The 13,903-nt window shown below is 35.3% G+C and overlaps 1 protein-coding gene across 1 annotated transcript in view; it reads right to left on the reverse strand.

Annotated features, from left to right (window-relative positions):
- The window catches only part of EFTUD1 (elongation factor Tu GTP binding domain containing 1), an 82,138-nt gene that overhangs the window by 53,170 nt on the left and 15,065 nt on the right, over positions 1–13,903 (reverse strand). The window contains exons 12-14 of the mRNA XM_009330902.1: positions 4,996–5,147; positions 4,125–4,303; positions 3,308–3,443 (exon numbers count right to left, since the gene is read on the reverse strand). Of these exons, the coding sequence (XP_009329177.1) occupies positions 3,308–3,443; positions 4,125–4,303; positions 4,996–5,147 (467 nt within the window). The remainder of the gene's footprint in view (positions 1–3,307; positions 3,444–4,124; positions 4,304–4,995; positions 5,148–13,903) is intronic.

Raw genomic sequence — 13,903 nt, forward strand, 5'->3', positions numbered from 1 at the left:
ATATAAATATGGGGAGGCCTGGCAGATCGATTATATCACACTCCCACAAACCCGCCAAGGCAAGCGCCATGTGCTCCCCATGGTGGAAGCAACCACCGGATAGCTGGGAACAATATCCCGTGCCCCATGCCACTGCCCGGAACGCTATCCTGGGCCTTGAAAAGCATGTCCTGTGGTGACATGGCACCCCAGAAAGAACCGAGTCAGACAACGGGACTCATTTCCAAAACAACCTCATAGACACCTGGGCCAAAGAGCACGGCATTGAGTGGGTGTATCACATCCCCTGTCATGCACCAGCCCCCGGGAAAATCAACTAAGGGAATGGTATCTGTGTGTATATATTAAAAGACAAGAAAAGACGTGGTGATGAAGTAAAACGTGTTGGAAAGTGTGGGACCTGGGCACGACATGGACGGTATAGAATAAGGGGTGGATACTGTCCTGGTTTCAGCTGGGGTAATTTTCTTCCTAGTAGCTGGTACAGTGCTGTGTTTTGGATTTAGCATGAGAATAATGTGATAACACACTGATGTTTTAGTTGTTGCTAAGCAGTGTTTATACTAAATCAAGGACTTTTCAGCTTCCCACACTCTGCCAGCAAGGAGGTGCACAAGGAGCTGGGAGGGAGTATAGCCAGGACAGCTGACCCAAACTGGCCAAAGGGATATTCCATAACATGCCATCATGCTCAGTATATAAGCTGGGGGGTTTCACAGGGGGCAGCGATTGCTACTCGGGGACTGACTGGGCATCGGTCGGCAGGTGGTGAGCGGTTGCATCACTTGTTTGTTTGGGTTCTCCCCGGTTTTTGTTTCTCTCCCTCTCTCTCTCATTGTTTTACTTTCCATTACAATTTTGTATTATTATTATTATTTTTCTATTATTTCAAGTATTAAACTATTGTTATCTCAACTCATGAGTACTCTTACTTTTGCTCTTCTGATTCTCTCCCCCATCCCACCGTGGGGGAGGGTGAGCGAGCGGCTGTGTGGTGCTTAATTGCCAACTGGGGTTAAACCACGACAATGCTACAGCCAGGGGTTCACTTCCTGTCACATACAACACATCTGGAGAAGACGCTTGCATGGTAGCAGGAACCTCCGGTGCAACAGATGTTAGGAAATATTAGTTGAACACAAGGAACAGGGGATGAAATCTTTTCATCTTCAGTAAAACAACCTATGTATCAAGCCATGTCTTTGATCATTAAACCTTTGCATAAGTCAGTATAAAGAATAAAAAGGCTGCTCACTAGGACCAAGCAGATTCTTCCTTGTAAGAAACAACCTATAAATAATAACAAAAAAACCCCAAGCCCTGAAGAAAAAAAATCTGAAAAAACCCTATACCACAAGTTTTAAAGTGGAAATAGGCAGTCATGATTAACTGTGTATTGCTTATGGCAATAATTTAATTATACAGAGTAAAACTACAGAGCTTTCAGAAAAGCTTCCTTAATTTACTAAATAACCTACAAGCAATTTCCTTATATGGCTAGAGAGAAATCACTGCTGTATGCTTTAAAGCTGGAAGATAAATGGCCTTTAAAACAGAAATCATTGTTACTAACTGGAATAATAAAAGTCTTGCATCACCATTGTTACAGATTCCTTTCATATAAATGTATTGCATTTTCTCCCGAGTGTGGTAAATCATCATCAAATCAGTAAAGGTGTTTATTGAATTTATGTAAATTAACAATGCAGCTTTACAGGGAAATGGGAGAAAGAAATGAACAAGAAGGTATTTAGTGCTTTTAGTTTTAAAAATTCTTTAAAATGACAACAGATTTAAAAAAAAAACAACCAACCATATATATGTGAGCTTGTATGTTCCAGGTAAAAATGAAAACCTGTTTTGTCAATATGTAAAGAGACTAGACAGTGATCTGGTAAAAAGAGATGAAACACCAAACAGTCTGGCTAAGAGCTCTGACTGTTAATTCTGATCTTAAAATTCTAATGAATTCTTCTGAATATGACAAATCTTGTGTCCCCATTTAGAACTTTTGTATTACTCAGCTAGTAAGCTTTTCTTTATGGAAAAGTTAGACCCCACTGAGGAGTAGCCTTCAGCAGTAGAAACTACTCACAACTTTTTGGTAGAATTAATTGGTTACAAAACGTTTCTTGAAATTTAGTCCAACTCAACATTAAAGACATAATTCTCACAATATATTTTTCTCTGCAGGAGGCAGCTCCAGAAGTATTTATTATTTGGCAAGCACGAAGACTATATCCTTTCACTTTTACCGCAGAGTGCTTTGGGGTGGGGATTTTTTTTTTTCCCAAACTCTTAATCATTTTTTGAAGTAAACAGACCATATGCTTAATACATTTGGATACTGAAAATGGTCAACTTGGGCATCAGACTAGAGTAAGGTATAATTCAGAATTTTAAAATATTAAGCTTCCAAATAAAGCTAATTCACCAGCTGCTTATGTTCCAAACACTAGGCCCGTGCTAAAAGCGACCAGCATGGTTAACTGCCTAAATTAACAAAATCCAACGCTGACAGAATACATCTGTTTTTAGTTTACTATATATTTACTATAAATTTCTAAAAATCAGACAATAGACATGAAAAAAAAATTCTCATATTTTGCTGTAGTTCATACATTTTCATTCACAAAATGAAAAAAATAAAGAACTAAATAATTTCTAAAGTTTACACTTTCTAAATTCTAAACACTACTTTGATATTAAAAAAAGACAAATGAAGGACAAAACCAGCAAAGAACACTTTTCATACTCTAGAGCAAAGCAAAAAGGGCATACCTCAATGATTAGGATGACTTATCACTTAGAACCTTGTCCATGGAGAAAGTGCAAAATTTGCCAGAGCCATAAAAGAAATAATTTTTAGCACCATAGTTCAAGCAGACTCCCATAAATAAAACTACAATTATCCACATCACTAGAGAAGTCATATTACAGAATTTCCACTGTTGGGAAAATATTATAAATAATTCTTGCAATTTATAAAATATGAGACCTTACTGCTGCCTTTGGCAATTCCTGGCAGCGATGCTTACCTGGCAATACTCCAACCTGAAGATAACAGGCTAATGTAATCCCTAGTTTTCTCCTATTACGTGCATCTTTTCCCTCCTCACAACTCAAAGTTCACAAAAAATCACAGTTTAATTAGAGTGCCTTCATTTTTTTGCACACATAACATACCTAAAAACATTCATAGATTTATTTAAGTTTTCTTATTATTAATCACATCAAAACAATTTCAGTGTATTTTAGATAATATAAGAATTCAAGCCTAGGAAATTAAATACTAGTTACATCTTACCCAGAACATTTCCTGCAGGTACTTCTTCAAGATCTTCAAGTTCTCTTCCCATAAGCAAGTAGAGATTCTCCAATGTACAGCAAGTCATATGAGGAACTGATGGCAGATCATCTGTAGCAGAACACTGGGATGACAGCTACACAGAGTAAAACAACAAGCGTTGGATATTTGTCACTCAGTACTGGTAAAAACTTCTTCCTCAAAACCTCCTTGCATTCCAAAGCTAAGAATTACATTGTAAAGCATTTCATTTCAAAAGTTAGGCATTAAAAACCAATATATACAAAATATTTTTTTCCCCTTCCAAAAATCCAGTCTTGTGGCAAACGAGCAAATGTTACCAAGAAAAATTAAAAATAATGCTTTCTTTGGTAATTTTTAGATGTGTACTACTCCTAGCTTGCTTTTCATTGTCACTGACAAAACATATGTTTTAAAATAAATTCATAAATAATGAACTATGATCACAATCTCAAAACATTTAACAACATTTTTTTTCCATGCTATTATGCACCTTCCTGTTCCCAAAAGCACTGCTTTTTCATTCACAAGTTTTCTTTGACTCAAAGTATGCACATACTGGATTTATTGTTGGCTAATACAACACTGTACTTGAACTATTTTGGAAATGTCAAGGTTTATAATGAGTTTATGGACACAATCAGCTATTACCACAATTACCTAAATTACTTTGATACTTTTTGGAATTTTTGACATGATTTTTTTTTTATTTTTTGAGTAAGTAACATGTAAAAAGCTGTCATCAGTGTTTCAAAAGAATCCCAAGTTATGGCAACAGTTCACTGTCACCTCTTACCTTATGCAAAGACTCAGCAGGATCATATTTTGGTCCTAAAACAAAGATCTTTTGCCCTCTTTGCACCACGCCACTGAACACTCTAGCAAAAGCAATGAAAGACTCCTTGTTGTCTGCTTCCTGTTTGATTGCCTTTGAGGTCATGATCTCTGCTTGACCAGTGAGCTGTTGCTCTTCACCTAATCAAAGTTAGAAAAATAGATGAAGTATACAAGCAGTTTCTGCCTCATCATCTGAAGAAAAAAAAATAATCAATTACATATTATTCTATTGCATCTGGCAACACAATAGAAGACGGCAAGAATGCCTCATTGTAACTCATAATCCAGCCCCATTGCTCATACACTGCTTTTGTACCAATTTATTTTAGGCTGGTTTTGTTTGGGTTTTTTTGTTTTTTAAATGAAACAGTTACTCTCATAAAAGCTTAAAGGAATTAAAGTTATATTGACATAAAGCATGCTAGTAACAAGTGCACAAGAAGGTTCTAGCGGTAAGATAAGCAAACCTGAATCTTTCTATCCCATACACAAGGGCAAAAGTCAATCGCCGCACCTTTCTACTTAGAGTGAAAATTATTTAATTTTTCAGCAGAGCATCTTCTTCAAGCATCATCTGTCTTCACTGACTCAAAGTACTGAGACCAAGCATGTTCTCAGGCTATAGGAGCAGGTATCCGTGGCACTATTACAGCATTTATGAACTATCAGCTTTCTTACAGATCCCTCCTCATTCTTCGTTCAGTTCCATCCATTGAACTGTTTGGACTGGCATCTGGATGATTCTTTGTAAGGTACACAGCCCCCTGACAACACCTAAACACTACTATTTAACATCCTCTGAGAAAAACAGATAGCAGAGCATTACATACCTTTCATATCACCAGCGCTCCCAGTTACCTCAGATGAATTTTCACTTGGGGGCTTTTCTGACAGCTCCTTTCCTTGATTTGCTGCCAATTTTTCTGCATGCCTTTGTTTCGCAAGTTCACGCCGATGAGCTATTTCTTCTTGAGTTAAAGGCCTACATTGTATTTTAAAACATTAGTATTTGGAAATGTCATTTATTTTAAAATAAATTAAATCACAATAATTAGAATACTGTATTTGGCATAAGTAAAAACTTATGCAGAATGCCTTTTGTCCCCATGATACTACATATTTTAAGTCAGCTAAAATTAGCAAACTCTTCCTCTACCATGTTTAGGAAGAGGCCATCATGTTAAACTTCTGTTTATTTTGTTAAAATAAGTCAAGTTTCTCCCACTGACGTGTGAATTCTCACTTTTTCAGAAAAGATCCAAGCCAATTTTCAAAATTGCTTTTTACACCATGTCCAGTATGTTACCCTGAGCTAGAATGACAGCTAAGACTAAGCATACAGTGTACTAATCTAAGTTTATCTATACAAAGATAGTTAAAAAAACCTACCAGACTTTTCTTCCAAATACCCAGGGATCAAATACTGTCATTTTAAATTACTTGTGGTATCTTTATTGTTTTAAGGTAGTCTTTATGACAAGTGTTCAAATGCAGGGAAAAGTCTTTGCTTGTTACAGCTACCTTTCCGTAAAGAGAGTAACTTCATAAAGGACAAAAGACTTAAAACTGAGACAACAATAACAAAAAATAATTTTAATATTCTGATGCAATTTCTATCTACTCACTGGTAAACCCTGCCTTAAAACAAAGTGCTTTAACGTAAGATTTAAAGCAATAAAAATAATTAAAGAATGACATGATCATTCTTGCATAAGGCAATATAAACACTTGTTTTTAAATGCAACTCTTTTCAAACATTTTAAACAGCGAAGTGAGCTACACATATATGAAATCTAACAGCACTGCCTGAAATTGTCCACTTGATTTTTAAATCTGGCCCTTAGTAACAATCTGTGATATGAGGTTATCTTCTAATTCAATAAAGACCAAACAAGGAAATTAATTTCAGATACTAGTCATCTTCTCTTTCCAATTCCTCCTCTGTTTCTATGAATCTCCCATATAAAACAGCTGAACCTGTGATCCTGCTATAATCATTACAGATACTCTTAAGAATAATCTATTCTGTTTAGTAATTTCAGTATCGACAATTTCTCATGTAACGTGCTGTCAGGTGCCTACATTAAAAAAAAAATCTTTATCACCATGGCTTAAAAGCAGGGAAAAATAATTAAGTTATGCAAATATAATTTTTTTCATGGAACTAGAATACTTTCAATTTTTTTTTTTCTTTTGCATTGGGAGCAATGGAAATATATATTGCTTTCCAGCATTAATAAATAATTTATTTCCAAAATAATAACCAATGCATTTTTATATTAGATGAATATTCTTAATGGAATTCTAACTCGAGAGAAGAAACAGAAGAATTCTATCATATAACATGCATTTGTACAACACAACTGGACACACTAATCACAAAATCTTAGATCTTGACTTCAACTCAAGAAGGTGAACATAATCCCACAGAAAAACCCCATCTACATGATGTGTCCTTACGCCTGCACTTGCTCATATGATGGAGGCAAGAACAATGGTTCTTAGTATTAAGATGGTTTAAGATTCTTTCAGTCAATTGTACCAAGCACACAGTCTGAGCAACAGAGCATTAAAAACAAAAGTGCCCTATGAGTAGTTTTAGCTTGTTTAGTAGCCTTGGACAAGTCACTTCCTCTCCTCACTTTAATTTCCACACTTACAAAAACAGTTCAAGATTTCCTGAATAGCACTAGTAGTAATAAATGGTAAGAGGAAGAAAACAGTGGGAAGCACTACAGCAGTAGAGTAATTTTTCTTTACAGAACAGGCATGTAAATATGATCTCTACTGGAAAAAAAAAAAAAAAAGATTGAATCACATACATCCCCATACCAACTACTCCACACTCCTAAACAGGGAAACAACCCATCACTTAATGGTCAAAGTTTTTATGTGTAGCCACTAGAGACACTTACTGGATGCTTACTCTGCCCTTAACTGGATTAATTAGAGGCAGAAAGCCCTGAACAGATTATGTGGCTGAGACCAACTCACTGCCAGTAAGATTTTCTTTTTTTTTATATATCATAATATGGATGCTTTTCTGCATACAACATGTTCTGCAAGAGACTTAATTTAAAAAATGCTTGCTGAGACCATTTTATCAAAATTCTTCTTAGAACTTCAGGAAATCACTTTGAACACAGTTATCATGCTTACCTTGAATCCAAACGTTCAACTCAAGAGTAAGAAAACCATACATAAATTAAAAATCTCCCTAAAAATTACCTAAGAGAGATCCCCAGGATAAAATGTCAGAATTTGAAGCACAGACTTTCAGAACTCAGAACCTGGGACAGACACATTACATGTCATAAAAAAGGCAAAAGGAAGACAAAATTGCCACTACAAACTTCTCAGCAACTTCTTTTGGGTTTTTTTCCTTTTTTCTTTTAAAAAATCATCTCTTAAACAATCATTGTGACAGAATGAAGAATATGTACCTCTGAAATTCGGGATAGCGTGGTATTTCTGTTTGGTTTGTTTATGTTATAGCAAAAGAGAGTGAGGCTTAACAATACAAAATGCAAAGCAGATGGTGGAGAAGAAAACTTTTTTATGATGATTTTTTTTTCCTGAAGGCAGCTGTTCAAAGCTATTTAAGGGTTTGGAATGTCTGAAAAATTCCCAGAGGAGAGAGATTGATAGGGAAAGTACAGATGAGACAGCCAAGGGTGTCATAAATGCAGTCTATATATGATGGCAAGTATACACATGAGGACATATGTATGCATTCCAACACATTTTATTGTCCAAAGATACTTTTCATTTGTGTAAATAATCCTGAGAGTAAAAGAAAAAAAGTTTGTTTGCTTTTTTCCCCTTTACATGGTATTTTTAAGAGTATCAGTATATTGAGGTGTCAGATAGCCCTAATTACAAATACCTTAAAATTCTGAATGCACTGGTGTAAGTTGCAATACATATAAGCACAGTTAATTATATTCTCAATTTGGTAAGAAGCAGATTGAGCGTGGGTGGGACTTTAGCTAGTAGGTACAACCTAGACTTCCATCCTGGTTTCTCTCAGCATCAATTTCTATAAAATTAGTCACTCCCGGTAGTATCATTAGAAACCACAAAAAGATAATGTTGTCAAATAAATCCTTATATAGAATTGTAACACACTCAAGCAGAACACAGAACACAATTAATGCACATAAGGCACTGGATCCGCAACAAAACCAGTTTAAATTACGTCCTGATTTATTCAATTTCTCCAGTTGGCAAAACCAATCAGAAGGGAAATCAATTTTGAACAAATGCTGCCCAAACCAGAAGAAAGATTCTCTCCTCTTCTTCCCAACCGTATTTCTTCCCTCCCCTTTTTTCACTCCATAAGAAAGTATCTACAGCCTCATAATATTGGCAGAAAAAAATGGGACCATGCAGTCACACAAAACACAGTAAATGAAAATTCTGGAGCAGAAAGAAAAAGGGAGATTCCCTACCTCCAGAGAGATGCTACAGCATCCAGACACCATACATGTGAACGAGGCACAAGTAATAGAGCTGACACCGATGGGTAAACACATTATTACTAACTCATCTTAACCTCAACCACGTGGTAAACAAATGCTATGGAAATAATAATGTGGAAAAGAGTATAATATACATACTATTACCATTCAGTAGATTGTTGATTAAATGAATCAGATTTCAGGTAATGTAAGCAAGCTACTGCCGACTTCTTTATTCCCACATTCTCCCGGGATAACTCATTTAGTTCAAACTGAACGACAACTAAACTTCTTCATGCAATCAATCCTCTGAATATGATAGCTTTTCTACCCTTCTGTGTTACCAAAGACAGACTTCATTCCAAAACCTTTCAAAAAATCATAGTGACTAATCAAACCAAAAAACCCAAACATAAATTCCCCTCTGATTATTAAAGAAAGTGTTATGTTTATTTTTTTAACCTTTGAACCTTCAGACCATTTTAAAAAGGAAACATCACAGTCAGAACATCAACTAATTTCCAAAAGACTGACACTACCATCAACAAGTGTCTGTGACGCATCTCCCATGCCACAAACAATGTTTTTGAAGTGGCTGAGAATGCTTTCTCTCCATACAGTTTTTACCAGTTTAAATTCCATGAGCTCATGGACACGTGCTTGACTTCATGAAACTAAGGGGATAATTTCTGTTAACATCTTTAAATCCAAATAATTTATAGAGAATCTTCTGGATTACTCTTCATGACTCTGCTCTTCAGAATTAAGTTCTAGTTAAATCATTGGCTGCTGTTCTGCTCACCTTCTGGCACTGCTGACAACAGCATCCCTAAGGACAGCTCTCTCAAGTGCAGCTTGTTTGCTACAATCCAGTACAGAGTATGTCCAGTGGTCTTCCTAATCCTTCTGAAGTTCATTAATTTCTGGATTAAACTGCTTAATGTCTATGGAACTATTTCCATTCACAAACTAATGTACACCTACTAAGATTATTTCCTATCTTTTCTGTTGCAACTGAAAGCACTAGGCAATTCACAGTAAAAATAAACGTGTATACACAAAATGAACAACTGAAAATTATCCAAACCAGAATTTACATAAAATTTCATACAACAATCTTGCAGGGCTCCTGCAAAGGGGAATACTCGGTAACTGTTTCATATTGTATTATATTAGATAGCAATTACCATTCATTCTGAGATACATAATGAAACTAAGATATCAGTATCAAGCTGTCATACACTGACTTGAAAAACACTCTTGACTGATATACTGACTTTTGATTTCTCTCACATACTAAATGTGCAATAAAGAAGAAGAAACTTGAAGCAAAACTCTTCCAGAATGTTACAAGCTTTTCTCTCTTAAGCTTACAATTACACAAACTAAATTATGTCCAGAGATTCATATTTCATCCATTACCACATATACGTCTCTTAGATCAGTTCCAAAGGTCTTAGCTGGATTCAAGTGTACACTGTTACAATGAAATTTATTTCACAATAACCATAAGTAGGGTTTTTAATTTTGAAAAGCCTATATTACTTTATTAATTATATAACGGGGTGCCATCCTCAGATGTTAACCTGTAAATCTGACAGGCTGTTCAGATGACTCAGGCCACATTCATTTCTAATGCACTAACTACAATTTAGAACAAACTATTAATGCACACAGAAGATGATGGGTTCAGATCACACTGAAGTCACTGAAAGTCATATTGCCTTTAAATATAAAAATTAATTTACTTGCAAGAAGATAGTAATTTCTTACAGAGCTTGGAGCTTTATAAATGTTCTCTTCTTTTGATCAAGATAATGTAATGTCTTTTTAGCTGAAGGTTGGGCAAAAATCACAGGATTTACATTTTTTCCAACACAGTTTTTAGGAAACATTAGAAAAGAAAGAGATGACGCACACTACAATCTGTTGGTGTAAGACATGCAAACAAGCTGTACCAAAAAACAAAGAAACAACTACCATCATCATTTCATGCAGAATTGTACAGGAAAGTGCCTATTTCATGATGACACCTAAGAAAAAAAAATACCCTGATTTCAAGCTGACTGAGGAGAAAGAGGTGCCTTTCATATTATCCAGAAGAAAATGGTAAGGGTATTTATGTTTTATATCCCCTAGTGCAGTCATGAAATATAATTTTAGTACATCAGGTTATTTGGTCAACAGACTTTTCTTTATTACCACTGAAAAGTAGAAATGGAATTTCTTTAGTGTCCTCTCTTTATCTAAAAAAAGATTGTAAGAATGATGGACTTGAAGTAACACAAAAGGTTTGCCTCCTATTGCTGACATTGCATCACATCACTGTGACATTTATACATAAAAGCTCTACAAAGTTAGTAGAGGATTTCATCATAACAAACATCTGATATCCAATTTACATTTTCTCAGTATTTTATATTAAATACACATAGCAACAGCTAAAACTACTTAAAAACGATCGTAACTAATTAGTAAATATTTCTCTTTTACACTGGGTTAGATAAAGACAGAATTCTGAACCTCAGGAAGAGCAAGCTGGAACATTTATACTCCGTACCTAAACGCCAAGCTCTGCTTTTATTTATACACCTACACTCAACCATTCTGTTTTAGACTGCAGTTCAATGTAAAACACTAGTAGAAAGCAGAGAAAGAAACAGCAAATGCTGAATGAACGCCTAATTCTGCACACAGCAATACGTAAGAATAAATAACCACAGGCATCATCAAATAACCGTGGCCTCACTACATAAAGCAAGTAGCTCCAAAAAGAAGCCAACATGACCCTATTTCCTACTGGTTTTGGTTTTAGATAGTTTAGTATCTAAAGTGAAGGAGATCACGCTACAGTCTCTTATCAGGGGTCCTAATGCGTTGTCTACTCTGCACAACCACCGATTTTCAGAAAATTTACACCTTTGTCTGATTTGGTTGGAATCAGCAAATAATTTCAGAAGTTCAGACAGAAGAAACTGGAAGACAAAACATATTTGCACCATTCTCATTTCTTTAGAAAACCTGTTAATAACTCAGGGACATACTGGTACTATATAAAAGTCAAATTTTAAATCTTTCCAAAGAAAGATAAATATAAGCTGCCAACCTGTTGTAACCTGACCACAGATCATTTTCCCATGTATTCTATTGTTGTAACAGCTGACAAACTTTGTTATTTAAACAGTAAAATCAAAAACATAGCAGTTTTATTACAGAATCTATTAATTTTTAAAGTCACCTTCTAGGAGATATTAGTTGCCAACAACAGTCTCAAAGGAGGTTGCTTTAATTAAAAATCCAACCTTCATTATCATTTACTGTACACCCTGGACTTAGAAGAGCTTTTTGCTTTTCCCAACCTATGCTTAAAAAGTATTACAAGCAGATGATAGAAATAAGGCAAACTACGAAAACTGCAAAGTCAATTTGCAGCTTCTAAGAAATTTACAAAAGGTAACATTTTTTTCCTCTGGAAGAAGAGTATAAGTCTTGCCAAAAAACAAAAACAAACTAGAGAAAAATCTCAGATTTTTCACATGCTTTAACACGCTTAAAAATACTCCCTCCCCCAGCCTCCCCAAAGGATGCAAATAACCTAGCAGATACGTCCAGCAGTCAAACATCAGAATACACAGGAACACAGTTATAGCTTCTCAAAATTAACATGGAAATGGAACTTATAACAAGTATTAATGTTCTTAAATAGGTAAACATGAAACCACTGTTACTCGACACAGTGTACGTATTCTTTGTTCCTCCCTATGTTCAGGCATTCTTATGGAGCATCCTCATGGAATGCTGGTTTAAATATTGGATCTCACACACTCCACACAGCCATCACTCAGTTCTGTTAAGCACAATCTTCACTGCGCAACTGTAGATAGCACACAGTGGCCAATATAATTCAAAACATGTGCTTAGGAAACACATTTACACAATGCTGTGTTTTTAAAACGCTTATATTTTGTTTCACGGAGATAGCTTTCCTTCCTCTGTAAAACTAACCTCCTTTTCCGATTTCTTCAAGAACTGCTTACTTGTAGAATCTTAACAATTAAAATATTGAGAAATACACATTTAGCTATATTACTCTTTTTCAAAAGTGAAATCCAACTGTCACTTCAAAACAAAATTGTTAATACTACCTAATCAGCAAAATTACATGGTGCTGATAATGACTGGTTATCTCAAAGAAAAACAGTCACGTGATTTCATTTTACTACTAGCCAATTAGTAACTAATTGAATAGTTTAATATTAAGGCTAGCAAGAAATACTTTTCACACAAACTACGGAGCAAGACACTACAATTCTCAATTTACTGAATAAACAGGGAGAAAGGACATATTGTCTACAGTCATCACTAATATGCCTCAAGTCTCCCAGAAAGAATTCCAGGACAGTCCTCGCCCTCCTGCAATATTATCTCAGAAAGCCTAATTTATCTAAATTTTGTTTGGATTTTTGGACCAGCTCTGCCTTACTTGGACTGTGAGTTAACTGCAATCCTCCACTCAACTCAGTACACATCTTGAGGTTTTTCAAACCCGACTGATAATCAGAATTACAGATTTGTTACACAATATGTATCAGAGTGCAAAAATGCAATCGTATTTGCATTCTCAAAAACAGTAAAATTGAGAGCAGCACATTTTTTTAATCTAAGGATAAAATACAACCAGCAAGTCACAATGCATAAGCTTCTGCACTGAATGCATCATTAGCCAAAAAAAAAAAAAAAAAAGTGGAGCTGGTCATACACATATTATGAACCGCAATACACGGCAAATTTCTTCAAAATATTCTTCTGTCTGTTTGGGGAATTTTTCCTCTCTTTTAAAAGAATAGAAGTTTAACACATGGCATATAACCACATATGTAAAACAGCTCCCTTCCTGAAGGGGGATGACTAAGAAGAATAGAAAAAAACCCATTAAAAAAAAAGTAAGATGAATATTGGAGGAGACATGGAAGGAGAGTTTATCCATGAGGCAGAGTGCTCACAAGCAAATGACATAAAATGAAAAAAACAAAACAAAACAAAACAGAACTTGCAGTAGCTAGCTTTTCGTTTTTTAAAATTTTGACTAAAATCTTGAAAATATGTCCAAGACTTTCTGTGTCCGGTATATGTAAAAGCCACCTTTGCCTCTATGCTACATCCGCACCACGTCAAAGAATCTCAATCCTTCCAACAAATAAAAGAACAGGTCATTATCAGTGACAGAACAGCCAGAAAGTGATGGCCTCAGTGTAGTCTTCTCTGATAACTAGAGTAT

This window comes from Pygoscelis adeliae, unplaced genomic scaffold (genome assembly GCF_000699105.1).
Source record: "Pygoscelis adeliae isolate BGI_AS28 unplaced genomic scaffold, ASM69910v1 Scaffold318, whole genome shotgun sequence".
Taxonomy (NCBI): Eukaryota; Metazoa; Chordata; class Aves; order Sphenisciformes; family Spheniscidae; genus Pygoscelis; species Pygoscelis adeliae.